This window comes from Rhinolophus hipposideros, assembly GCF_964194185.1.
Source record: "Rhinolophus hipposideros genome assembly, chromosome: 6".
NCBI classification, from domain to species: Eukaryota; Metazoa; Chordata; class Mammalia; order Chiroptera; family Rhinolophidae; genus Rhinolophus; species Rhinolophus hipposideros.
In genome coordinates this window covers 95908563-95934304 of record NC_138052.1, presented here as the reverse complement: position 1 = coordinate 95934304, position 25742 = coordinate 95908563, and the positions used below count along the sequence as shown (strand labels likewise).

At 39.4% G+C, this 25742-nt stretch overlaps 2 protein-coding genes across 14 annotated transcripts in view; one reads left to right on the top strand and one right to left on the bottom strand.

The window, feature by feature from the left end:
- The window catches only part of LOC308499202 (UDP-glucuronosyltransferase 1A6-like), a gene marked incomplete at both ends in the record, with an annotated part of 41023 nt that extends 38739 nt beyond the window's left edge, over window positions 1-2284 (bottom strand). For 2 of the 3 annotated variants that reach the window (XM_081052208.1, XM_081052204.1), the window contains one exon: window positions 1338-2284. In XM_081052208.1, coding sequence (XP_080908334.1) covers window positions 1338-2192 — 855 coding nt within the window. The remainder of the gene's footprint in view (window positions 1-1337) is intronic. The other variant, XM_081052209.1, reaches the window with a different exon arrangement.
- A 7497-nt stretch (window positions 2285-9781) lies between these two features.
- USP40 (ubiquitin specific peptidase 40) overlaps window positions 9782-25742 on the top strand; it is a 71045-nt gene continuing 55084 nt past the window's right edge. For 3 of the 11 annotated variants that reach the window (XR_013993487.1, XR_013993488.1, XM_081050896.1), the window contains exons 1-8: window positions 9801-9895; window positions 10881-11098; window positions 13633-13700; window positions 14852-14965; window positions 17512-17676; window positions 19421-19567; window positions 22484-22627; window positions 23929-24057. Coding sequence is in view for 5 of the 11 variants with exons in the window: in XM_081050896.1 (XP_080907022.1) it covers window positions 10900-11098; window positions 13633-13700; window positions 14852-14965; window positions 17512-17676; window positions 19421-19567; window positions 22484-22627; window positions 23929-24057 (966 nt within the window). In the remaining 6 variants the exon portion in view is untranslated. Of the gene's footprint in view, window positions 9896-10420; window positions 10714-10763; window positions 11099-13632; window positions 13701-14851; window positions 14966-17511; window positions 17677-19420; window positions 19568-22483; window positions 22628-23928; window positions 24058-25742 lie in introns of those variants that run through there. The other 8 variants (XR_013993489.1, XM_081050892.1, XM_081050894.1 and 5 more) reach the window with 7 other exon arrangements.

The window sequence follows — 25742 nt, the reverse complement described above, 5'->3', positions numbered from 1 at the left end:
AAAATATTTATATATCTTAGGCTTGGAAAGACTTAAACAAATTGAAATCCAGAAACCATTCAAGAAAAAGTTAACCAGTTGGACTACCCAAAAATGAAAATCCTGTCTGACAAAACATGAAGAATAGCCAAAGAAAAAATATTTGCAGCATATACAGAGCCATGTTTTAAAGTTCCTCATACTCAAGAGACTTGTAGAAATTAGCTATAAAAGGACAAATAGCCCTCCAAAACATGAATAAACAATGTGAATACATAATTCACAAAAGAGGAAATACAAATGGTCCATATATCTATGAAAACTTAAGCAGCTGTGGAGAATTTTTATACCAAAAAAATAAAAGTTTGAGCATATCTGAAGCTGGAGAGGGTATGGAAAAACTAGAACTCTCATATATTGTTGGCCAGCATGTCAGGTTGTTCAATATTTTGAAAGCAATTTGTTGAATTTATTAAAATGGAACGTGTGCATACAGTTAGACCCAGCAATCCTACCCCAGAGAATTCTAGCCTACTACAATAAGAGTAAGAATATGGAAATACATGAATGTAAAGACCTTATTTTAACATATCTAGTACCGTCTTATTTATAAAGGGTAAAAAAAAAAGCTTAACTATCAATCCACATTAGTTACTTGTATAAACTATGGTGCGTCCAAAGTACAGAATTTTATGCAACTCTTAAAGAGAATGTCCCAGGTTTGTATGTATTGACTGTAAAATTCCATAATTTATTGGCAAGTGAAAAAGCAAAGTAAAGGCAGTTTTTGAAGGTGTTAACCTGCTGCTTTTTCAGACAACTAGTGCTCTAACAATAAACATTTATTCTACAGCCACCATCGCCCAAATAAAAAGAAAAGAGAAAGGAAAAAGAGAAAAATCGAGGTAAAGAGCAACATGTCCCGTCTGATACCAAATTTTATTTTCATAAAACAAGTGTGAGAACTTATAATAGATATGTGCATATATGTAAAATAATTTCAGAAAAAAGATGTAAGAACATTGTCCTACAGGGATGACATTGGAGTAACCAAAAAGGAAGTTTCGTTTCTTAGTGTGTTTTTCAGTACTTTTCCACAAACAGTATTAAAAAAAATGCAGCCTGGAAATGGTATACAATTGTATCGATTGTATACACATAGACATCAAAGAGGACAGCTTTATAACATTTGCTAACACGCAATTAAATGAACTGGTACAAAATAAATTTGTTGCACCAGAAAGAAATTCCAACGTAACTTGTGTAAATGACAAATCAAGGTTCAGTAAGGAATCTTTGTTTTGCTTTTTTGTGCAAAGACAGATTATTCTGAACACGCTAAAGGAGAGATAACTTACCTTTGGCAATGGCTTTCCCGGCAGGCAGTTGATGCCTCCAACAAATATCATATTGGGCATCACTGGTTTGGGATAGTCCAAAACAAAGTCAATTCGTAACAACCAAATTGATGTATGGCTGTAGAGGTCATAGGCTGTGACAGTCGTCTGAAGAATCTCAGAGGCAACTTCTAAAGCCATCTTGAAAAAATGTCCACAAAATAAACGTTCCTCCAAGTAGAAGATGTGATTCCATACTTTCTCCCTGAAAGTCATGGCATCCGAGAAAGCGGAGAGATCTCTAGGAACGTAAGAAGGAGGGCTGGGGCACTGAGCACCTTCTTCAAGATAGTAGCAGAATATTCCTCTGGCGAAGACCACAGATGGGAGTGAAAAATATTTGGCTACAATTAAGCCACACGTATCAAAAGGATCTAGAAACACCGCATCAAAAGAACTCTCTTCTATATATTTTACTAATTTTGTGTTATTAAACAAACTTCTACAACGTGAAAAAAAGTATTCAAAAATTTCATTGGGTGATCTCATTAACAAAGAAAATAAACTTTTTGCCTGAGTTTCCCAATGATAGTCAGAGAAAATCCTGAACTGACGATTCATATCTTCCAGGGTATAGGATGTGGAATAAGTCTTTACTGTAAAATTGGATGACTTTCCCATGTGCCAACTCACCTCTGGCATGACTACAACCACCTCATGCCCTCTGTGGGTGAGTTTCTCCACAACCGAACGCATGGTAAACCAGTGACTCCCATCCATGGGTACAACCAGCAGCTTCCCTGCTTGGGCAAAGCCAGGTGTCAGCAGGAGACACACACACAGAGGAAGGAAGCCAGTCAAAATTGCAGGAGCCATTGGATAGGTGCAACCCAGAGCAGTTCAGCTGCTTGGATTCCAAGCTCGGGAAACAGAGTCGGCAGAAGATGTTCAGACATAAAACCTGCCCCAAGAGCAGGCGTGTTTTCATACATTTATAAAATACACGCACCATTCATTGCCAATGATTTACTCATAAGAAGATAATGAATAACAGCAATTGCTGAGGTACCTACCTCCCGGTGTGTTTTCCAGACAAGAATAGTTTTGATCTTTGCCTAGGCAGAGGTCACATGCTGTACTGCAGTGCCAGTTTAGAAACAGAATGATTAAGCAATGCTTTTGGACTCTGAGGACTCAGAAAAATAAAAAGGAAAATAAATTTCAGTATAGTTGGTATGTTTATGTTTGGAATTTGTCCCAAAGGAAAATTTGGATTTTATCCTCAGACCAGCAGGCTCTTTGCCCAGAAAGACAATGGCATCCCAGGTTCCAAGGAAAGACTGGAAACCCCTTACCACCAACCTCCTCACTGGCCGTGCAGCTGCGCTTCACAAGGGTCTCCGCAGTGCCTGGCTTCACGGCTTGTCTTGTTCCAGCTCCAAACCCTCCAAGGCATCTGAAAGGATGAAATGAGACTGACAACTCCACCTACATAGACAATTCTGGGGATGAGATGGGATGTGACTGTCATCAGTTTTAAATTGATATCCCTAGGTATGTCACATGCAATGGTGGTCACCTTCCCAGTGCTTGCCAGAAGCCCTGTGCTAAAACTCCTCTCTCTTTTCTCTGCTTCCACATTCCTCTCTTTAGACCTCTACTCTGCGCTTGCCCCAATAGGCCTGGCGTCCTCCTTCAGGAATCTATCTGTTTCCCACACTCTACCAAACACTCCTCGAGGTCAGGGGATACGTCTTCTCTGTGTTTGCACCCTCCTCTCAAAGTACCCATGCTATACCTCACACAGAGAAAGTACACAAGGAATGTTTGTTGCACTGGAGTGGATTTCACTGTGCAAGTTTTCTAGACACCTTCATGGCGGAGTCAGCGGTGTCCATTGTGTAAGACCCTGAGGAACATTTAGTCAGAGATTCCAGAGCCCATCGGGGGCCATAATCTTTGTGAGGAGCCAGGATGGCTTCTTCCAAAACACATAGACCGTTACTAGACATTGGCTCAGTCATCATCTACCTTAGTGATTGGAGGACTTTCAGATGAATGTCTGAAAAACAAAAATGGCCTTGAGTGAGCTTCCTTCGTGGGAGGCTTACTTCACGGTAAATATTAATAAACCAGAAAAACAATAGAAATTATCAGTGAACCCAAAAGCTGGCTCTTTGAGAAGGTGAATTAACTGGGTAAAACTCTAGCCAAAATGATTAGAAATAATAATAATAACAATCAATTTACAAATATCAAGAACGAGAGAGGTGGCGTTATTACAGATTCTATAGATATTAAAAGAATAAGAGACTATCATGGACAATTTTATGACAATATATTCTACAACTTAGATCAAATGGACAAATCCCTTAACAGATGCAAACTACTAGAAGATGAACAAACCAAATAGAAATGACATAGGTATTTTTTAATTAAAACTTAATTTGTCATTCAAACGTTCCCACAAATAAAACATCAAGCCAAGATGGTTTCACTGATAAAATGCTACCAAATATTGGAGTAAGAAATAATACATATGATCATTCCAGAATATATTCTGGAACACTGATCCAATATTTTCCAGTAGAAGCATAGAAAGCATCCTAATTCACTCTGTGACACAATAAAATTGGTACATGAGGCCAGCGTTGCCACATATCAAAACTAGATAAAGACATTAAAAGAAGGGAAAACTACGGACCTATACATCTCATGAACATAGATGCAAAAATTCTAAACAAAATTTTAGCAAATATGTGGTTGAAGACAGTGGCTTTCAAACCATTTGGTCCAGGGCCCACAGCAATAATTTACATATGACATAGAAATTCAGCACACAAATATGGACCTATGAATCTGAAATTAAAAGTTCCACATAACTACCTTTATCCTTAGTATGCAGATATTTTTTTATCCAATTCTATTCTATTCTCTTTCTTTTCCCTTTTTTCTCTCTTTCTGTTTAGGTATTGTTTACACCACCCTCTAAATGAATTTTATAACCCACTAATAAGACATGACCTTTAGTTTGAAAGGTTCTTGTTTATAGCATTGGGTATAAATTGCATAACAAATAGATTAAGTAACAGCATAGATAAGGAAACAAAAATACCACATAAAACTGCAAGTTTTCAAACCAGTGTTATGTTTTTTTTACCTTATGCCAATTATTTGAGGCAAAAATCCCAATTTGTGCAAAAGTAATCATGAACCTTAAAATAATTGACCCCAAATACTATTTGCAGGGGTGGGTCCCACAGAGATCTGCGGGGTTTCTGGGTAGTGGGGATGGGGGGCATCTAGGTGTGCAGGGGTTCTGTTGTATGCAGGAGGTCTGGCAACTATTTCAAATTTTAGTGAAAACAATTTTAGATGACTACTTAAAAAACAAGTGCGTGGTTTTGTAGCTCCATCCATCGCCTGGACCTACCAACATGCCCATTCTTCAACCCACCTCTGAAGCAAACTGTGTCATCTGTAGACATCTCAGTCTTTGGGGAAGCTCTTTCATATAATAACAATTCAAAAACTGTTCCCCGGTCTTAATTTATTTATTCTGACTGTAGAGATTATATTCTAATAGCATTGAGGTGCTGCCTCACTAGCTTCTAAAATGTCATGTATCTAAAACTCAGCTTTTGATTTCCTCACCTGAGCTCTTCTTCCTCTCCCAGTCTTTCCTGGGTCAGTAAATGATACTTTCACTTACTGGGTATTTTGAGTCAAAAAATGTACAAGGCATGACTCTCCCATAGCCCTTCCATTCTACTACTTTTTTCTTTTCTTCGTATCCCCTGCTGTCCCCTACAACCCAGCCTCTGGTAACCACTATTATCTGTTACTGTGAGTAAATTTCTCACCTCATATCTTCTAATATTTGCTTTATACATCTAGGTTCTCCAACGTTGGGTACACATATATTTACAATTATTATATCCTCTTAATGAACTTACCCCTTTATCATTATTTAATGATCTTCTTTGTCTCTTGTTACACTTTTTGACTTAAAGTTTATTTTGTCTGACATAAGTATAGCTAATCCTATTCGCTTTTGTTTGCCATTTGCATGGAATATATTTTTTCATCCCTTCACTTTTAGTGTATGTGTGTCCTTAAAGCTGAAATGTGTGCATTATAGGTAAAATATAGTTGGTCTTATTTTTTTATCCATATTTTGATTGGAGATTTAGTCCATTTATATTTAATGTGATTATTGATAAGTAAGGGCTTACTATTGCCATTTTGTTTTCTGGGTGTTTCGTAGATTCTTTGTTCTTTCCTTTCTTGCTGTCTTCTTTTGTGCACTGATGATTTTCTGCTTTGATTCTTTTCTCTTTATATTTGTGTATTTACTATAGCAAACCTAGTTTAACAACACCTTAAAAGGACCATACACCTTGATCAAGTAGGATTTATCCCTGGGATGCAGGAAAGTGAAACATACTCAAATCAATATATATGTGATATGTTCTGTGAACAATAAATGTGATAAGTAATGAAGGATAAAAATCATATGATCATATCAATATGATCATATGATCATTTGACAAAATTCAACATCCTTTCAAAGAAAAAAAATGAAAAACCTCTTAATAAATTAAGTATAGAAGGAATGTACCTCAACATGGTAAAGGTCACATATGATAAGCCCACAGCTAACATCATGCTCAGTGGTGAAAAACTGAAAACTTTTCCTCTAAGATCCGGAACAAGACAAGTGTCCCCATCCTCACCACTTCTATTCAACTAAGTACCGGAAGTCCTAGCCAGAGCAATAAGCAAGAAAAAAAAAAAAGCATCCAAATTGAAATGGAAGAAGTAAAACTATCTCTATTTGCAAATGGCAGGATGTTATATTTAGAGAATCCTAAAGACTCCACCAAAAAACTGTTAGAATTATTAAATAAACTCAGTAAAATTGCAGGATACAAAAATCACTTGCATTTGGGGCTGGCCTGGTGGCGCAGGCGGTTAGAGCTCCATGCTCCTAACTCTGAAGGCTGCCAGTTCGATTCCCGCATGGGCCAGTGGGCTCTCAACCACAAGGTTGCCGGTTCGACTCCCACAAGGGATGGTGGGCTGTGCCCCCTGCAACTAGCAACGGCAACTAGCAACGGCAACTAGCAACGGCAACTAGCAACGGCAACTGGACCTGGAGCTGAGCTGCGCCCTCCACAACTAAGACTGAAAGGACAACAACTTGACTTGGAAAAAAGTCCTGGAAGTACACACTGTTCCCCAATACAGTCCTTTTCCCCTTCCCCAATAAAATCTTTTTTAAAAAAATGAAGAACCTAATGTAAGCCAACAGACTAAAATCCTTGACTTTAAAAAAAAATCACTTGCATTTTATATATTAACAATGAACTATCAGAAAGAGAAATTAAGAAAACAATCCCATATACAATAGCATTAAAAAGAATAAAATATATAGGAATAAATTTAACTAAGGAGGTAAAAGATCTATACTAGAAACTGTAAGACACTGATTAAAGAAACTGAAGAAGACACACACAAAACATGAAAAGATATCCCATGTTCCTGGTTTGTAAGGATCAATATTGTTAAAATTTTTGTATTACCCCAAGCAATCTACAGATGCAATGCAATATGTCAAAATTCCAGTGGCATTTTACACACACACACACACACACACACACACTAAAATTCGTATGGAACCACAAAAGACCACAAATAACTAAAGCAATGTTAATGAAGAAGAGCAACGCTGAAGGAATCACACTCCCTGAGTTCAAACTATATAACAAAGCTATAGCAATAAAAGAAATCCATGCATGTATGTCAACTAAATTCTGACAAGTCACCAGGAATGCACAACGGAGAAAGAATAGTTTCTTCAATAGATGGTGTTGGGAAAACTGGACAGCCACATGCAAAAGAATGAAATTTGACCCTTATCTTACACCATACACAAAAATCAATTCAAAATGGATTAAAGACTTAAATGTAAGACCTGAAACCATAAAATACTTAGAAGAAAAAGTCAAAAGAGGACAAGGATTGGTGAGGATGTGGAAAAAGTGAAATATTGTGCATCGTTTGGTGCAGCCATTATGGAAAAACAGTATGGAGTTTCCTCAAAAAAAAAAACCTAAAAATAGAACTACTACGTGATTCAGCAATTCCACTTCCAACTCTATATCTGAAGAAAATAAAATCAGTATCTCAAAGCGATATCTGCACTTCCATGTTTATTGCAGCATTATTCACAATAGCTGAGATATGGAAACAACATAACTGTCCCTTGACAGATAAATAAAGAAAATGTGGTATATTTTACAATGGAATGTTATTTATTCAACCTTTAAAAAGAAGGAAATCCTGCCATTTACAACAACAGGGATGAAACGCGAGGACCTTATGGTAAGTGAAATAAGCTAGACACAGAAAGACAAATATTGCCTGATTTCACTTACATGTGGAATAAAAAAAAAAAAAGAAGAACTCACAGTAATAGGTAATAGTGGCTACCAGAGGCCGGGTCATAGGGGAAAGCAGGGGATAAGAAAAAAGTAGAAGAATGGTGGTGACCAGGGGCTGGGGGGATGGGGGGACCATGGAGAGATGGTGTTTAATGTGTATGGAGTCACAAATGTTTGGATTCACGGACAAAAGATGAAGTTTCCAATATAGTTCCAAGACTTTGATACTGGATGAGGGGTAGGATGGTGGTGTTAACAGGCCATTCATTCATTCAACATATATTTATTAAGGTCCTGCAATGAGCCAGGCGCTGTTATGGTGGCTGGGATATGCACAGGGGAAAGCCTGTCTTCATGGAGCTAACCTTCCAGTGCTCGTTCTTGATTAGGAAACGGAAGTTTGAGGAATAGCTACCCTTTGGAAGAGGGGGGATGAAGCACAGCCAACAAAGAAGCAGTTAAAGGGCAGAAAGAGAAGCAGCAGGACAGAGTGCTATGGAGTTAGGGAAAACAGTCATGAAGAGGAAGGTGCCAAGGGGGCAATGTGGCTGCATGAAGCCTGATGAGAACTGAAAACAGGCTTTTCCCACTGTGGTTTTCTCATCTAGACCTTTTGCTTCCTAGCTGGTCCTCTGTTCTTTCCCTACCAAAACTCCCTGACTGAACATTCCAGCCACAAGAACCTCCCTTAAAATGTTCCACATACAAATCCCTTAGACTGGCATTCACTTCGATTCCTGCCTTGCAGCCTCATCTATCACTATTGCTCTTCTCAATCTCTCAAACCATTAGCTGAAGTCAAAAGAGTTTTCTCCCTGTGGGGACAGAGTTCCAGAGAGCAGTTTCCAGGCTCTTGGCCTCACGTGGAAAGATGCTGGCTAGGGTAGTAGATGGCCGTCAGCTATCACTAGTTGGCCGTCAGCTGTAACCAGTTAACCAATTAGCCACTGATATAACTGCTGTGGCTGCATTGGTTGGTGAATCAGTGGGTTGGTTGGCAGGCAGAGAAGTGGACAGCAGGTTGCAGGTCGTGTGGCTCCAGTGAGACTATAGTGGTATGACTCCCCTACCTACGGCTCCGTGGGTGTTCCTTTTTGGCCTCACCATGTCCTGCGTTATGTGGGGAGTGGGACCAGAGACCCCACTTGACACCCTGCATGACACTCCCTCATTCATTACTAGATGGAGGCTGGATTGGTTAGGGGAGATGCCAGAAGCAGAGCCAAGATAGGCTATTAACACAGTTCACGAAATGTGCTCAAGTCAGCAAGAGAGGATAATTTTGAAGTATTTTTAGTATATACTTGCTGTCAGGCAGGGTCTCAGCTCCTGCTCCCTGCACAGGATATGGCGAGACACAGGAAGCAGGAGCCACACGATCCACAATCTGCCGTCAGCTTCTCTGCCAACCAACCAAACGCAGTCACGGCATTTATATCAATGGCTAATGGCTAACCCGTAACAGCTGATGGCCAACTAGTCATAGCTGATGGTCTACTACCCGAGCCAGCACCTTTCCACGTGAGGCCGAGAGCCTGGAAACTGCTCTCTGGGGCTCTGTCCCCACACTTGTTTGTGTATGCTACTTAGAGTTGGTGCAAACAACCATTGGGGGTATTATAAAGGTTCAAGGTTAAGTGGAATATTTTTCACTGAAGATACACTGAAAAATGTCTTTGAAAGTGCGAGGCAAACTTGAAGCCCTAACACAAACGTTGCTAATGCTTAGGTAACTTGGGAATTAGTCCTGCCAAAAGACAAGCGATCTTTCTCTACTGCGACTAGTCTGGGTTGCGAATAGCAATAAATACAAACTTTAAAATGTGACTGAATGACTAGCCAGCTGACGGAGCCACGGGACCCTCGAAGCCCCGAGCTGACAGGGAAGCAAGCAAGCCCTGCCCTCGCAAGGCGACTCCCCAACTCCCCCGGCAAAAGAACTACATTACCCACAAGGCCGCGCGCGGCGGGCCGGCGGCCCCGCGGGGCATCCTGGGAGGCGTAGTCCCCGCGTTCCATAAATCGCTCGCTGGGGGCTGCGGGAGACACTCCCGTGCCAATATGGCGGCGCCTACGTGGGGCGCGTCCGTTTGCTTCGAGTTTTGGCCGGGGCGGGGGTCTGGGCTTTAGGCAGTAAGTGGGGCTGGCGGCCGGAGTTCTCGGGAGGGACACGGGAGGCTTAGGGACCGTGTGGGCGGCACGGCCTGAGGAGGGCGAGGCGAGGGCTGCCCGGGGCCCGCGGCGCGCTCGTGGCGCCCGGTCGGTGGTCCCGGCCTCAAGGACCCCGCCGGGACGTGGAGGGCGTGAGGGCCTGGCCTCGCCAGAAGGGGGCCAGACGGGAAGCAGCCCTCGAGCTGGAGCTGGGACCTGCGAGTCCCTTTTCCCGGGCGGGTCCGAGGGACGGGTGGAAGAGGAGAGGAGTCGCAGTGCGGCGCGTCTGGTCCCGTAGGGCCTGTGCCGGGGGCTCCCTCCACACCCAGGGAGACCTTGGCTGCGGCCCCGCGGCCCCCGGGCGAATGTTCCCCGGTGACTCGGAGGGCGATCGTTTTGACCCCCAGGGAACCCGCTCGGTCCTCCGGCTGGGGGAGCGTGCGCCACGCTGCTCGGAAGGTTAAGTCGTTCCGCTTGGTTCATTTAAATGTCGTTATCTGGTCCCAGGAGGGTGAGAAGCTGAGATTCTAGGACGTGGTGGACGGTCCCTAGCCCCGGAATCGAGGGTTGCCTCTGCCGCCCCAGCAGGAGGTTAGACGCGGTGATGGGTGCTCTTTCCTCCGGAGTGATGGCAACGGGCCTTTTGAAAAACAGCTGTTGGTTATTGCGGGCTAAGCGCTGTGTGCTAAGTTCCTTTCTTTCATTGTGTCGTTTGACTGTTTAAGTGACCCTGCGGTGAAGGGTGGCATCCCAGCTTGTGCATAGGACACAGGGAAAGGAACCGGACCACGGTCACGCAGGTACTGGATAGTGGGGATGGAAAAACCCAGGTCTTGGCCCCTGCAAAGCCCACACTGTACACACCAAGGAACGATTTGGAATAGATAGTCCCAAGTACGAGATAGCGAGATGTGGGGGAAATTTGTTTTACACATAAACGCATTTCTATAACATGTCATTTTTCAAGGGGAGTATTTAGTGCCACAATGTTTGGGGACCTATTTGAAGAGGATTATCCCACTGTGTCATATAATCAGTATGGAAAAGGGAAGAAATTAAAGGCCAAAGCTTTGGAACCACCTGCTCCTAGAGAATTCACCAATTTAAGCGGAATCAGAAATCAGGGTGGAACCTGTTACCTTAATTCCCTTCTTCAGACTCTTCATTTCACACCCGAATTCAGAGGTATGCTATGTTACATGCATTTGATTGGTAATAGGTACCCTCGTCGCTGTGCGTAATTAATTATGCAAAATTACGAATAGACAAAGTATCTTAACAGTGTGTTCTACAGCATATGTTTATTGTTGATGTGAGACATAAATTGGTAATTCTCTCTGCAGAGAAATGTGAAGCTTACATTATCTTAAAAATATTCTGTAATTACAGTAACGTTGAGTAACAAAATAAAAATAAGGCAATGTATTTCTTTTCTAATTCTAAAATTTCAACTACAACATACAGACGGTTTTGTCATGAAGAGACAATTTTGTCACGAGTGCCAGCCTTCATTAGTGTTCTACTGTTTGTATTTTTGGTTTTAAAATTTATCCAAAGTAGTAATCACTTCAGGCAGTTACCCAAAGCAATTACATCCTGCCTTTTGGAGTGGAGAGGGGTCTTACATTATTTACACCGTCCACAATTGTATATGTACAATTCTGAGATTCAGAAAACTGACAGCCTCATCTGATCCGAACTTGTTTGGCCTCAGAACTTGACCTGATGTGAGGCCATTTATAGCCTTAATTATCTCACTTGGGGGAATAGTCTTATATTTATTACAGGAATATTAATTTCCTTGATTAGCAAATACTGTATGTCCCAGACCCTGCTGTGGATTTAATGTTAAGATATGTAACCTTTTCTTCATATTACCTTTCTAAAATCCCAAAATTCGGAATTCCAACGACCCAAGAAGTTAGATAAAGGGATTATGTGCAAAGCAAATTAGTTCAGTTTCAAAGTGGATTTATTGTAAGAATATAGGGGAATCTCCCAGGAAGCCAGCCTGACCTCCTTGGACCCTTGATTTCTTGCCTCTGTTTCTCCATGTTTTATCCTATTCCCATCCCTGTAAACTAGCTTCCCCCACAAGGGTATTAATCTCTGTATCCCCTTGATTTCAGGGTGAACATTACCTTCACATGGCCATGGTTGGGGTCCCCGGTTCTACATGGTTTTGTAGCCCAGCTCTCTAGTGTCTCCATATTCTGAGGGTAGCCAGCCTGTATCGAGGTTGCGACATCCCCCTTCCCACCACTACACATTTATCAAATCTTTGTGATGTTTTCTGTTGCTTCTAAGCTTAGAAAGACCTCCTGCCTCCAGAGATTTAGTAAATATTTACCATAATCCGCTGCCCAGGGCTCCTCTAATGGATTGGGCTGCATGTAGGATTTAAGCATGGGGCTTCTTGGCCTTGACTCCATCGCCTCCATAAAAATACCTCCCTGATGCAGTCAGTAATTCCACCATTAGAAAATTCAGCATGAATAAACAGATTCCTAGGGGGGTTAAAACTTTCCCAAGTTCTAATAAAGTTGACATTAAACGGCAGCGTGAAGTACAAAGTAGCCTTAAAAAGAGACTGAGACAGGTGGTTGGGGGGGTGGGGCAGACAGGTGGTGTTGAGTGCCTCTAAGTAAGAATACAGCTGAGAGGCCCAGGCTATCTGCCTTGGTAGCAAAGGATCTCGCTGGCCGACCACGTGGCTTGACAGTATGGAGTATGCCTTCCTTGTAAGGTTTAGCGTGATTCCTGATGCTAATTGAAGGGGTGATATAATTTGGAGAGAGTAAGGACGGGGGAGAGACATCTTGGAGCTTTTTGGTATATCACATTTTATGGAGTAGAGCTAAATCAGCTTCCATCATACTCCCCAGTTCAGTGTAGTTGAGCGCAGTGAGAGAGAATGGGAAGAGTCCTCGTGCGGTTTTTATGTTTTCACCTTTAGATTTGTAATTCATTTTTCCCCCATTCCTCCCAAGAACTCACGAGGAATCTAAGCTTCCTAACAGTAACCACTAAGGCGTAGTGGTTGTCAGTGGGAGACCACAGCCATCTCATCCCTTCTTTCCCTGGCGTATATCAGAGTTCCCCAGTGAGCCATTCCGATCTAGGTTTGAATACAGATTCCGATAGTCCCCCATTGGCCGGCATAGCCAGACACTGGATTGTAAAAACTTCTGGAGACTGTCCCTGGGTTGCCAAGTTATTTTTCTAGGTAAGATCACTACCATCTGTTACCACCCTCAACATAGGGAAGACATTTACATACCACAGAAAACAACCTGATTTCAGAGGTAAAGTTGGTCCTTCTCACGAAAGGATGGTTGGAAGCCTCACGTGTGGCTTGTAAATGAACACATGTGACATTGTCATATATTTGTGTTGTGTTTCCCAGTATGTTTCCTAATATTCCTTATGTGGCTTTAGTGACCCACAGCTATAGGCAGTAGGAAGTCATCCCAGCTTCCTGATGTTACTGTTTTTAGTTTTATATGCATATTTTCCTTTTACAGATCTTCCATACTTGGTATGACCCTCTATAGAGTCAGTGGTTAAAACTAATGTTACCAGAAAGTAAAATGTATAGAGTAAGGACATGAATATTGCCACAGTCACGTTTTTGAATCTTTAACTGATTTTACTTCCTGGTGGTCTTGGTTTTCTAAGATGAAATAATGTCATATCTCTGATTCTACTTTTTTGTTTAGAAGCTTTGTTTTCTCTTGGCCCGGAAGAGCTTGGTTCTTTAGAGGAAAAGGATAAACCTGATGCAAAGGTATTCAATCTGTGCCTTAAAGAGGTTTGGGGGAGTATTGAGGAAATGTTTTTTAAGGAAGGAATTCCTTTTTCATAGAAATCAATAATTTTATCAATTACCAGATATGATGCTTATTTTCCCAAAGTGACTTGGCCTATACCCTACCGGTAATGGAATTCTCCTTCAAAAAAAGAATTACTTTTCCAAACATGCTGCTGCTGCTGCTGCTCTATAGACAGCTCCCTCTCCACTATGCTTATTCTTCTGGTGAAGGAGAGATTTGCCAATTGGCCACACACTAGCCTATCAGAATCTCTCCTTACTGTACTTGTAACAACAACAAATAGAGACCATTATTCTTTCAGTTTGGTAGTCTGGAAATAAGTTGAGTGAGGAGTTGGCTTATTATAAGTGCAGATCGAATCCTGGCCCTCCCTTGCCTAAATATCATTCCCAAGTTTATCACTTGCAGGCGAAACTGTGCATCTTACTGCGAGTCTTGTACGATCCAGCCTCGTGCTCCTTAGTCACCTGTGTGGCGAAGGGCCAGGTTTTGTGTATTTTTTTAAATTCCCAATCGGTTGCACATCATATTCTGTAGGATATAATACAAATGTTGTGACAGTGTCGGGTTGCCATAAACGTTTCCAAAGGCTTGTTCTCACCTTAGATACTTAGACTCGGTTCACAGACCAGGCTCTGAGCAGCATCCTCACTCCGCCCAGCCCTCCCCTCCCGAGCAAGGCAGGCACTGGCTCGGAGCAGGCAGGAAGAAAGCTGTCTGAACCCCAGGGTGGGGTATTTGTGACGGGAAGATTCTTCATGGGGAGCATGTCTGTGTCAGATGTTGTAGAGAAGGAATGAATGATTCGAGACTTAAATTACTCTGTAATCACTTGGGTAGTTTATTAAGGCCTGTTTGGGTTTTAATATTGATCTGAACTGTGTCAAGATAGAAAACTCAAGAGAGCTAAAACATTTTGGATTGAACTTTCAAAGAAAAATGAATTTTAACAAGTTCAACCCTTTATAATAAGATATTTATAAACTTTTTCCTGAGCAAACTAAATGAACTAGGAGAGATGAGAAAACTGTTATGCAGTTGTTTCAAAAAGCCCCAACCAATATTGAAAAGACTTCATTTAGAAATGCATTTGTTTCTCATTTAGGTTCGAATCATACCTTTACAGTTACAGCGGTTGTTTGCTCAGCTTCTGCTCTTAGACCAGGAAGCTGCCTCCACAGCAGACCTCACTGACAGCTTTGGGTGGACCAGCAATGAGGTACGAAGGTCATCTTCTCTAGGAAAAGTTATCAGCAATCAAGAGGAAACACCGGTTTTATATGCTATCTCATTTCCTTTAATTTTGTTTTAGGGTCTCAAGATATTATTTAAATATTTACTTCTCATTTTAAATAATTACAAGCCAGAAATATAGTTTTAGGCCCTTGCTGTAAACAGGATTTTATGAATGGTTGTGATTTGGGGGGTGGGGAGAGGGTTATGGGTATAGGGAAGGATGTAAACTGATTTTTACGTCTACTCTCAGAATCTTTATGTAGTCTAGTTGAGATACAACACCTATTTCATGGAAATTATCATTTATATAGCGAACTGTTTAATCAGCTTAAAAAGCTGACTAGCAATAATTCTGTCTGCCTTTGTCACTTTTGTGTTTGAATCTGAGTGTTCTGATTTGAATATTTGCTTCAAACAAAACAGTGAAACCATCCTTGGCAGTGTCTTTTCATTTTCCCTGTCCTGCCTTTCTCCGGATTCTCTTCATTTTCTTTCTGTATCCTGTTGTAAGACTGTTATTTTTCTCTTTTGAGTTCCAGAAGGACATTTCACTATAAACAAACAGCAAACATTTTGTCACCAACAAGTAAAGGTGCTTGTCAATACTGAATGAACTGTGAGCTATACAAAATTAAACAAAAGCATGTCCGCGATTTTTTTATGGAATACATTCTTGCAAAGACAAGAGGTATGGGAGACAGAATTGAAAGAGGCAGTGAGAAGAAGAATGTTATGTTGCCTTCAACAATAAACTCTGAACTGTGGTCTTCTAACGGGAATGCTCCTTAACTAGACAGTGCTATGTGGTTCAAGTGGTAGAGCTTAGGAAGTAAACAGGGTAATAATCCATTCCCTAAACAGTGTATGTTACATTTCTGGTGTAGGGCAGCTGCTTAGGGTTAATTCCTTTTACTTTCCTTGTTTTAAACATAACTGCTTGATTCAGATATAATTCTCATGCCATAAGAGTCACTCTTTTAAAGGGTGCGATTCAGTGGGTTTTTCGTATATTTACAGAGTGTACAGCTAGCACTACAATCAATTTTAGAATAGTCTCACCACTCCAAAAAGAAACCCCAGGCCTAGTGGCAGTCTGCCTCCCCCAGCTCCTTTCTGCCAGTCCCTGACAACCACTAACCTACTTTCTAGCTCTAGATTTGTCTGTCCTAGAGGTTTCACAGAACTGGAATAATACAATGTGTCAACTGTTGTATCTAGCTTCTTTCACTTAATGTTTTCAAGATTCATTTCTGTTGTGCTATATATCAGTGCTTCGTTTCTCTTGAATGCCAAGTAATATTCTATTGGTTGTGCCACATGGGTTTTTCTTTTTAATCTAGTCATCAGTTCATGGATTCCCCTTTGTTTTGGATCATGAGCTTCCACAAATGTGCTGGTTTCATACTTCTTAAAGCCGAGAAAAGCTTATTTATGTCTAAAGAAAATCCTGCTGGGAATTCTTCAGGACTGCACCTGAGTGGCAGGCAGGGTCTCTGAGGCACCTTTGGCGAATTTAGGATTGTTTAGAAGCAGCTTAAAAACTTTCACAAGCTTTCTGTTCTATCAGAGCCAGTGATATTGAAGACATTTATATCCTCTAGTGTCTTGTATGTTAAAAACACAAGGAAAAGATCCTGAGTCCCACATCTCACTCCAGTTGCCGTCCGCTTTGTGGATGAAACTTATCTTTAAAGTTGTCTTCCCGCATTGCCTCTACTTCTGCACCTTGGGTTTGTTCCTCCGCCTCCTTTCTTGTCAGAGCCACTCATGACATCCAGGTGCCAAGTCCAGGAGACACTGCTGTCTCTCAGCGGGCTCCTAGTGGCACTCAGCGCCCCTCCTTAAAGCTCCCCGCTGCTGCTGATTCCCTAGCTCCCCAGGACCTCCTGTCCCTGCTCCCTTCCTCTGCTCCTTCCGACGCCTCCCCTTCACTCCTAAGGGTTGGTGGACCCCTTGGCTTTGCTTTCTAAGCTCTTAAAGAGTCCTCCCGTCTGTTCACAGCAGATGAAAGCAAGTTCCACTGGAAGTTTTCTCCGCTGTATTAGTCTGTATTCGTCTTGTTTTAGTTGGTCTGGATGTCAAAGCGGTAAATTCTCGTTCGTGTCATATGCTGGTGATTCAGACTATTCACGAGTCTGTCTGATCTGAGTGAGATTTCACTGTGCGGACATGGCCGGTACTTAGCGTCTGCGCTCTCCCTGCCCTGTTCCTTCTTCCTGTCTCCTCTCTGGTGGTCTCATGAGTGGTTCCCCATGAGAAGCAGTGTGCTTTCCTGTTTTCAAGTGAGTTGAATTACTTGGACACACTGAACACCGCCTGTTCTTATTTTCAGTTTGTAGTCAAAATAACAGTAGGTGGTGCTCTCTTAACCTGCCCTCAGCTCGTTTAGGTTAGTCATCCTTATATGTGATCAAGGCTTACCTTGGGATGTCTTGATAAATCTTGTGTTTTTTAACTACTATCACTTTAAAAATCTGTTTTAAAAAATCTGAAGCACAAAATTACATTGAAAAGTTACTTGTTTTATAGGAAATGAGGCAACATGATGTGCAGGAACTGAATCGAATTCTCTTTAGTGCTTTGGAAACTTCATTAGTTGGGACCTCCGGCCACGACCTCATCAATCGTCTCTATCACGGAACCATTGTTAACCAGATTGTTTGTAAAGAATGTAAGAATGTCAGTGAAAAGCAGGTGAATATGCAAGAGTATTTTAGTAATAAGTTATATGGTAAAGTGTAATACATGTCATTAAATCTGTGATGATTACCGCCTGAGGGTTAACGTGTTTATTACCAGAAATAACTGCATCCGTTTTCTCCTTTTAGTCTAGCCACACCTAAGGCGTAAGTTTATAATCCAAATATCTCCATGTAAACTGAAAAAAGCAAATATCTTAAAACAAAGCTTTACTGTTTTATTCAGTACTCTAATATTTAGAAAATAGATTTGAGGGATGTTTACAGGGAGAGGTCTGTGGCCTCATGAGAAAAACCCAATATCATCACGGTTGGTGGTTGGATTATTATAAAAAAAGTTAACTAGGGAAGTAATTAACATAGAAAATCGACAAATATCTGTAATTAAATATTGGATTTAGTTTATTAATGTCTTTGAGAAAGTTCATTTGTGTGTGCGCTTATGTTTAAATACATGTTTAAATATTATATATGTAAAAAATATATGTAAAGCTATTATAGACCTCTTGAAACTAGTGTAACCTTCAAGTCTTTGTCATAACACAGATTGCCCATTTAATCTATTGAGAATTAGAAATTGGAAATTTGTTCATGTAAATATAATAATCTCTGCTTGCTCTACAAATACGATACAGCAAATGATTTTGATTTCATCACTGAACAGTTGTCCCTTAATGAAATCTCCTTTTGTGATGGCACGAGTTACAGAAAGTTTCTGTATTTGACTATATAAGTAAAAAATTAAATACCGTTTTCTAAATGTCACATTAATTGCTATTTTGGAATATATATGTATTTTTTTTCTTTTTCTTTTTTTCTTTTTCTCTATCTATTTTTTATGAGAGTTGGGGATAAAAAGTACTTTTTGGACCTTATTGCCTGTGCTAATAGGTTTGGCCAGCCCAATTTGGAACTATTAAGATGTTGTGTGTCTTTTGAATTACTGTATGATTAACTGTAATAATAATTCACAAAGTAATTTCAAAACATAATGTATATGAGCGCAAATGAAAAATTACAGACATTAATTTTCACTTACATATATTATAAAGTTATGCAAATGTTTTATTACTTTAGGTTTCCACCATGAACTGATTAGTGCTCTGTTCTTTTACAGTCCCCATAACCCCTTTAGTGCTATTATTGCGCGCACACACACGCACACACACACAGACAAACACACAAAACCCCTATAAATATGCGTTAAACTTGTCGAATTGTGTTTATTACTAGAAACATGTTGTAATCCAAATGTAGCTGTAGAATTGATAGACTCCCATTTTGCAAAACACCCTCCTCTTAATTTTCATAAAAACACCTTTTTTTCCTGGCTCAAAATAGTTTTTTTCCTTAAAACTTCCGCAGTAGGTCTTAAACCAGCCCTGGCAGAAGCTGGGGAGGTGGAGTTTGCACTGGAGAATTCAGCCCTGCCCTTGCTCTTCTGGTCTAGGGGCTAAGACAGCACTTCTCAGTCAGAGTGTGTTCAGTGGTTTGTTTTAGCTCCTGAAAAAGCAGGTTTTATTCTACAGTGAACTCTAAGCTAGTTCCTGATGTATTTTGAGCTAAGTTGCGGTTTGACTTAGAAAGGATAATTTGGTGTTAGGGACTTCACAGTGATCTGTACCTTCATATGTACAGTGTTTTAGGAAAAATATATCTGATAGTTCCCAATATATGGATGAGTTGGTGATGTGTTTGTGAAACTTTTTTTTTAAATCTCTCATTTATGTGTATTTCAGGAAGATTTCTTAGATCTAACCGTAGCGGTCAAAAACGTATCAGGTTTGGAAGAGGCGCTCTGGAACATGTATGTAGAAGAGGAAGTTTTTGACTGTGACAATTTGTACCACTGTGGGACTTGTGACAGGCTGGTGAAAGCCGCAAAGGTAAAGAGAGATGCACTGCCTTTTCTTAGGGTGCCCGCTTAATGCTTGGTGGCTGGAAGGTCTGTCAAGAGAAGTCAGCTTGTATGAAACAGTTGGGAAGACAAACGAAGCCCTTAATTAATACTAAGGATTGAAAAGACATTTACATTATACATATCTGTATTTTAATTTTTTACAATAAAGAATTTGTTTAAGCTTTCAACCCAACAGTTCTCTCAACTTCTTTTTCTCCCAGGAAAAATGTGTTTATACTTGAGTGTTTCTTAAATATACCTGTTTTTGATGAAAGATTTAAAAAAAATTTGCTTTTTGCAAATTACCATTGTGAAGAAGGCTGTATGGTTTTATTGCTGCCAACCAAGAAACTTGTTGAGCTTCCCTTTCTCATATCCACTTTAATGCAGATGAAAGCAGATGGCGTTCTTCATTTTGCGCATATACAGTTATTTTACAGTCTGTGTGTGCACACACATGCACACGGTAAAGGTCTATGTCCTCCCTGTTTCCTCTCCCCCAGTTGGAGCAGGGAGATATATAATTTGCTAATTAAAAGGCTTGACAGAGTATGTCTGGGTTTCTTTTTGTATAGCAAAATAAAATATAGGACGAAAGGAGGACAAGATGTAAGCAACTGATTTCTTCTGCAAGAGAATCAACTCTGCTGCTGTCATTTTTATCTGCAGTCCATTTGCTGGTGGATGATATCATAGGCTCCTCATAGCATTGTAAACTGAGCATAATTCAGTTAGTGATTATTGTGCACTGGCTTGAACCACAAGAAAAGATACAGGTACCCCCCAGTATAAGACGGTTGTTAGGTTCTTTGAAAATGCCGTGTTATGCGAATCCGTGTTATATGAAACAGAACTAGTACAAAAAAGGGAATTAGGTTCCAAAAATTAAAAAAAACATACTATTGTATTTTTATAATTAGAAATGTCTTTATTAAAGCAATTTTCACCAAAAGTATAACATTAATATGTATTAAATAATGTTTTATTCGTCATCACTACTAAGTACCATAAACTGAGGGCATTTTCTTTTTCACAAGATATCTTCATCCTCTGAACTTAATACACCACGAACAAAATGGATTTAAAATTCTAATACATTTTAAAATTCTGCAGTCAAATCTGATACAACATCCACGCCGAATGAAAAATTTCAAATGGGATATCTTTTGTTCTTAAAAACTTTTATTACGTGTTATTCAGGGATTTCCCTAATTTCAAATGAGATATCTTTTGCTCTTAAAAGCGCTTATTATGCTCTGTATTGTTCGGGCATTTCTCTAATTCTCGAACCCTGTTAGAGTGAAACCATGTTATAGAAATGCCGTGTTATACGGGGATTACCTGTATATCTTTGCAGTTACTCTGTTATGACAAAGAGATAGCACTATTCCTAGAGATGACAATTACTGAATTTTCCAACAAAGGAAATGAGGATTGATTTAGATAACACACGATATTGATTTGGAGCCTGGTGATTGTAGGTGAAAATGGAATAAAAACAATAAACCCCATGCCCGTAGCTTTCATAATAGGATTTGAACCAGGGTGAATATTATATAGTTCAGTACGTATTTCCATCCAGCCTTTGCCCCTTTATAAAACCCAAAGAGGTTTCTTTTTTGCTTATTTGTTTATTATTGTATTTCACCTTTGGTGAAATTGTTACAACTACAATCTAATAAATATAAAATTCAGAGGATGAAGAGTCTTAGAAAAAGATTTAAATACATTAGTTTCACTTGAACTTAATTTGCACATTAGTAAAACAATAACCTTTTATTAAACAAAAGCAGTTATTTTCACCTTTTATATCATTGTTTTAAGTTCTTTTTCAGTTAATATGTTTTGATTTTGAAACCTTTAAATTGCCTTCTGTTGTAGTTGCATTAAATTTATTGTCTCTAAGTTTAGGTTCAGTTGTGCTGCCTAAATTAATGCAGATTTGCTTGTTCTGAGCAGTGTTTCTTTCCTCAGCCACTCAACTGAGTAGCTACTTATAGTTAAATTACTCTGTTGTGTGTTTTTTTTAGGTGTATTATTTGAGCTTGTTTGAAAATCTGCCATGTTGTTAAATTGCTTTATATCATTTAACTTTTTTCACCCACTGGATTTATGGAATTGTTTTGTTAAATATATTTTTAGGGATGTTAGATATTTTTGGTTTGGGATACTTTTATATATAGGGAAGGATATTTTTGCCCCTGCCCAACATGTGTTTAGTTCAAAGGGGTTGGGAAAAGCTGATGACTTTTAAATAAAAAGCTGCTTACTTTAGTATTTTGAATTAAAACAAAAAATATCTTCTTATCTGCTTTTAAGAACAGTAACTGTAAAGCCCCAGTCAGTGGATCTTAACATTTGGGAATTAGAGCCCTTTTGAAAGTCTAATGAAAGCTAGGGATCTCCCCAGAAAAATACATATACACATACAATTTTCATATAATTTCAAGGGTCTGGATCCATTGAGACAGGTTCCTAGGTCCCAGATTAAGAACTCCAGTAGTTGAGTAAATAAAAAGAACTGTGTCTGTGAGATCAAGTTCAGACCCCAAAGGAGGAAGGTGAAGGCCAGGCCTCGAGCAGAAAAGAAGCACGAGAGGGGGCCACCCAGTCAGCACGCTTGCCAGGTAGCTTTGATTTTAGGATGTGAACACTAAAAACATAAAACTGGGTTGTAAATTTTTAGTTGTAAGCGTAAATGGGTGATGTCACCTTTCATTCCATAAAATAAATACGTTTATATCAAGGGCTGTATTCAGTCCATGGTGATGAGTTTATGTGATTTAAGGACATATTTCACTTAAAACTGTGTCCAAAGTTGCTTTGTCATGTGTTAAGAAACATTATGTATTCTTTTATTTAACTGCATTTTAAAAACTTAAAAAATTTTTCTTTTTAACAGTCGGCCAAATTACGTAAGCTGCCTCCCTTTCTTACTGTTTCATTGTTAAGATTTAATTTTGATTTTGTGAAGTGTGAACGATACAAGGAAACTAGCTGTTATACATTCCCTCTCCGGATCAATCTCAAGCCTTTTTGTGAACAGGTTTGAATTATTTTATTTTGAAATTCTTTTTTTCCCCTCTCAAGATTGAATCTTTAATTGACTTGATTTTCAGTTTGCTCTTTGCAGAATCTCAGCCATGGCACTCGTGTTTAGAACTGGGTGATTCCTTGTTGTGGGGGCTGTCTGTCCCCTGCATTGTAGGATGCTGAGCAGCGTCCTTGGCTTCTACCTGCTGGGTGACAGGAGTGTCCTCTCCCTGCCCCCCACTCCACTGACAAAAATGTCCTCAGACCTTGCCAACTGGGGGGGAGGGGAGTGGGTAAACTCACACCCAGGTGAGAACCATTGGTTTATTACAGTCGTTTTGATTTCCAAAGTATGGATTTGTTCTCTTTGAAATAAAAATTTGTTCTTTTTGAAATAAAAATAAAAATTTAAGAACAAAATTAGAAATGATCCTGCATTAGGAAAAATTACCATTAATTGGTACTTCACTATCTAAATTTACTTTTCTTTAGATGTAATAAATTAAACATCTAGAAAGTGAACAGGTAATTGGAACTTCACTGTTCTAGAATTTGCAATCCTTAAAGACACAGGCAAGAAAACGTTTTGAAAACAAGTTAATTACATAATCAACCTACTCTATAAGCCATTTTTAAAAATTTTCTGTATGATTTCTACACATGATGCCAAGATCAGAATGATGAGACTGATGTATTTCTTATTATCATTTTTTGTATATTTATTATGACACCATTTATTAGCTAACTATTGTATTTCTATGTATAAAAGTTCAAATGGGCCTTCCTCTGCTTGAAGCCTAATTACCGAGCATTTTGGGGTTTTATTAATTACCATGTTATAAAGATGGCTCTTTGAGGCACATGACAAATCCAATTGGAGTATAGGAAAAATTCAACAGCTAAAGAGCACATTTATAAAACAGTATAATAGGTATAATACAAAGATGGGTCTGCTAAAACTCACAGACTCACTGATAGGGTCGTGTTTTCATTATCCCATAAGACTTACATGATCATAACCAAAGTACATAAAAATAACATCGTGTTGGGGTATAGTTTTCATGTTTAAGAAGCAGAATTTGGTTGGTGTGGTGTGATTGGTATTAGATCAATGATAGATAATTTCTATCTAATAATTGAGAATTTTAAAATTTAAAACCAAGTACTCAAATTTATCTTAATTTACCCTTAAATAACTAAAATACAGTGAAATTTCTTATTAATGACAGTAGTTGAAATTCTCTTTTCCCTTTGGTTATGTATCTTCCGATTTTGTGTAAAGTATATCAATGTTCATGTTCTTTTCTCTTGTAGAGTGAACTGGATGACGTGGAATATGTGTACGACCTCTTCTCGGTTATCATACACAAAGGAGGTTGCTACGGAGGGCATTATCATGTGTACATTAAAGACGTCGACCGTCTGGGAAACTGGCAGTTTCAAGTGAGCAGAGACAGTAGTTCAGAAGTATCTTTGCAATTGTTTTCCTTTTCTAGTCCTATTATTTGGTGAGGAAATCTTTTGCCATGTATTATGTATTCAGTCTGTAAAATACTTTCAGAGGCACTGAAAGTCAATATAGAGAGAAGTTTTTAAATTTTCGAAATAATTTCACACAGGAAAATAATCAGCGTAGTACAAACACTTCACCTAGATTCTCCAACATGTTGCCACGTTTGTGCAAGCACACACTGTAAACACACACACACACACACACACACACACAGAGTTAACATTATCATTGTTAGTGCTGAACCGTTTGAAATTAAGTTGAAGCCATCAGACCCCTTTACACCTAAATAATGTTTACGTCCTGAGAACAAAGACATTCTCTTATATAAGCACAGATCAAAATCAGTAACTTCAGCATTGCTCTAATGCTATTATCTAATATGTAGTTTATATTCAGATTTTATCAGTTGTCTGATCCAAATCCGTTATAGCATTTTCTTCCCCACTCTCATATCAAATCCAGAATCATGCATTACATTTAGTTGGCATGTCTCGTAAGTCTCCTTGAATCAATTATCGTTCCTCAGCTTTTCTTTTGTCTTTCATGGCACTGACCAAAGATGGTGAAGATTTTCCTCCTGTATTGTCTTCTAAAAGTTTCCTAGTTTTGCCTTTCTCATTTAAAGCTCTGTTCTTCCTGGAATGGTTTCCTATGAATGGTGTGAGATTTTTTTTCCATGTGGGCACCCAACTGCCCATTCCCATTTATTGAATAATCCATTTTCCCCACTAATCTTCAGTGCAAGTTCCCTTACATCCGTTGTTTGCTTGTGTGTGAATCCATTTGGGGCTCTTTTCTGTTCAGTTGTTCTTTTGTTCTATTCATTGGCAAACACCACATGGTTAATTTTTGTAGCTTTATCATAAGTCATGGTATGTGGTAGAACAAGGTCTCCCTATGTGCTGTGTTTCTGCAGGAGTGTTGTACCCGGCCTGGCTTTTTATGCTTCTGTGAACATTTCTAGAATCAGCTTGTCAATATTCATGACACACACAAAGTAGTGGGGTTTTGAATCTATGTATGAAAACAAGATACATCTTTTCATTTTTTTAGAGCTTCTTTAACCTCTTATAAAAAAATTTTATAATTTTCTCAAGAAAAGAACTTGCAGATGTTCTGAAGAAGAACCCTACCTACGAATCTAGTTGCAGTTATTTACAGTGGGAAAAATTAGAAGGTACTACACACCAACCCCAAACTCGCAACCAGTTTTCTAAATGTAACTGAAACACAGTAAAGTGTCAGTATGTAAGTTACAAACCATCATATTACGATGTAGAAGACTTAAAACATCTCTTCCTGATTATCAAACAGGTAGTGTTGGTAATGGATAGTTACTCACAAGTAGTGACGTGGCTTCTGTGGGTGCCGATGGCCTTCAAGCACCGCCCCTGTGGTGACATTCAGTTTGCTTTCTGGGACATCTGTGTGTTTCTGATGCTCTATAGGTTGTACTTGGAATGTCTTGAGAGATGTGTATGTTTTATAAAGTTTGGATATTAAAAAAAGCAAAACTGTTCCACCAGAAAAATGTTTCCCAGGGAGATGTTCTGTGTGGCTAGAGCTGTACATTGTATGTTTTGGACTGTTTGACTAGTGTGTTGAAATGGAGTTA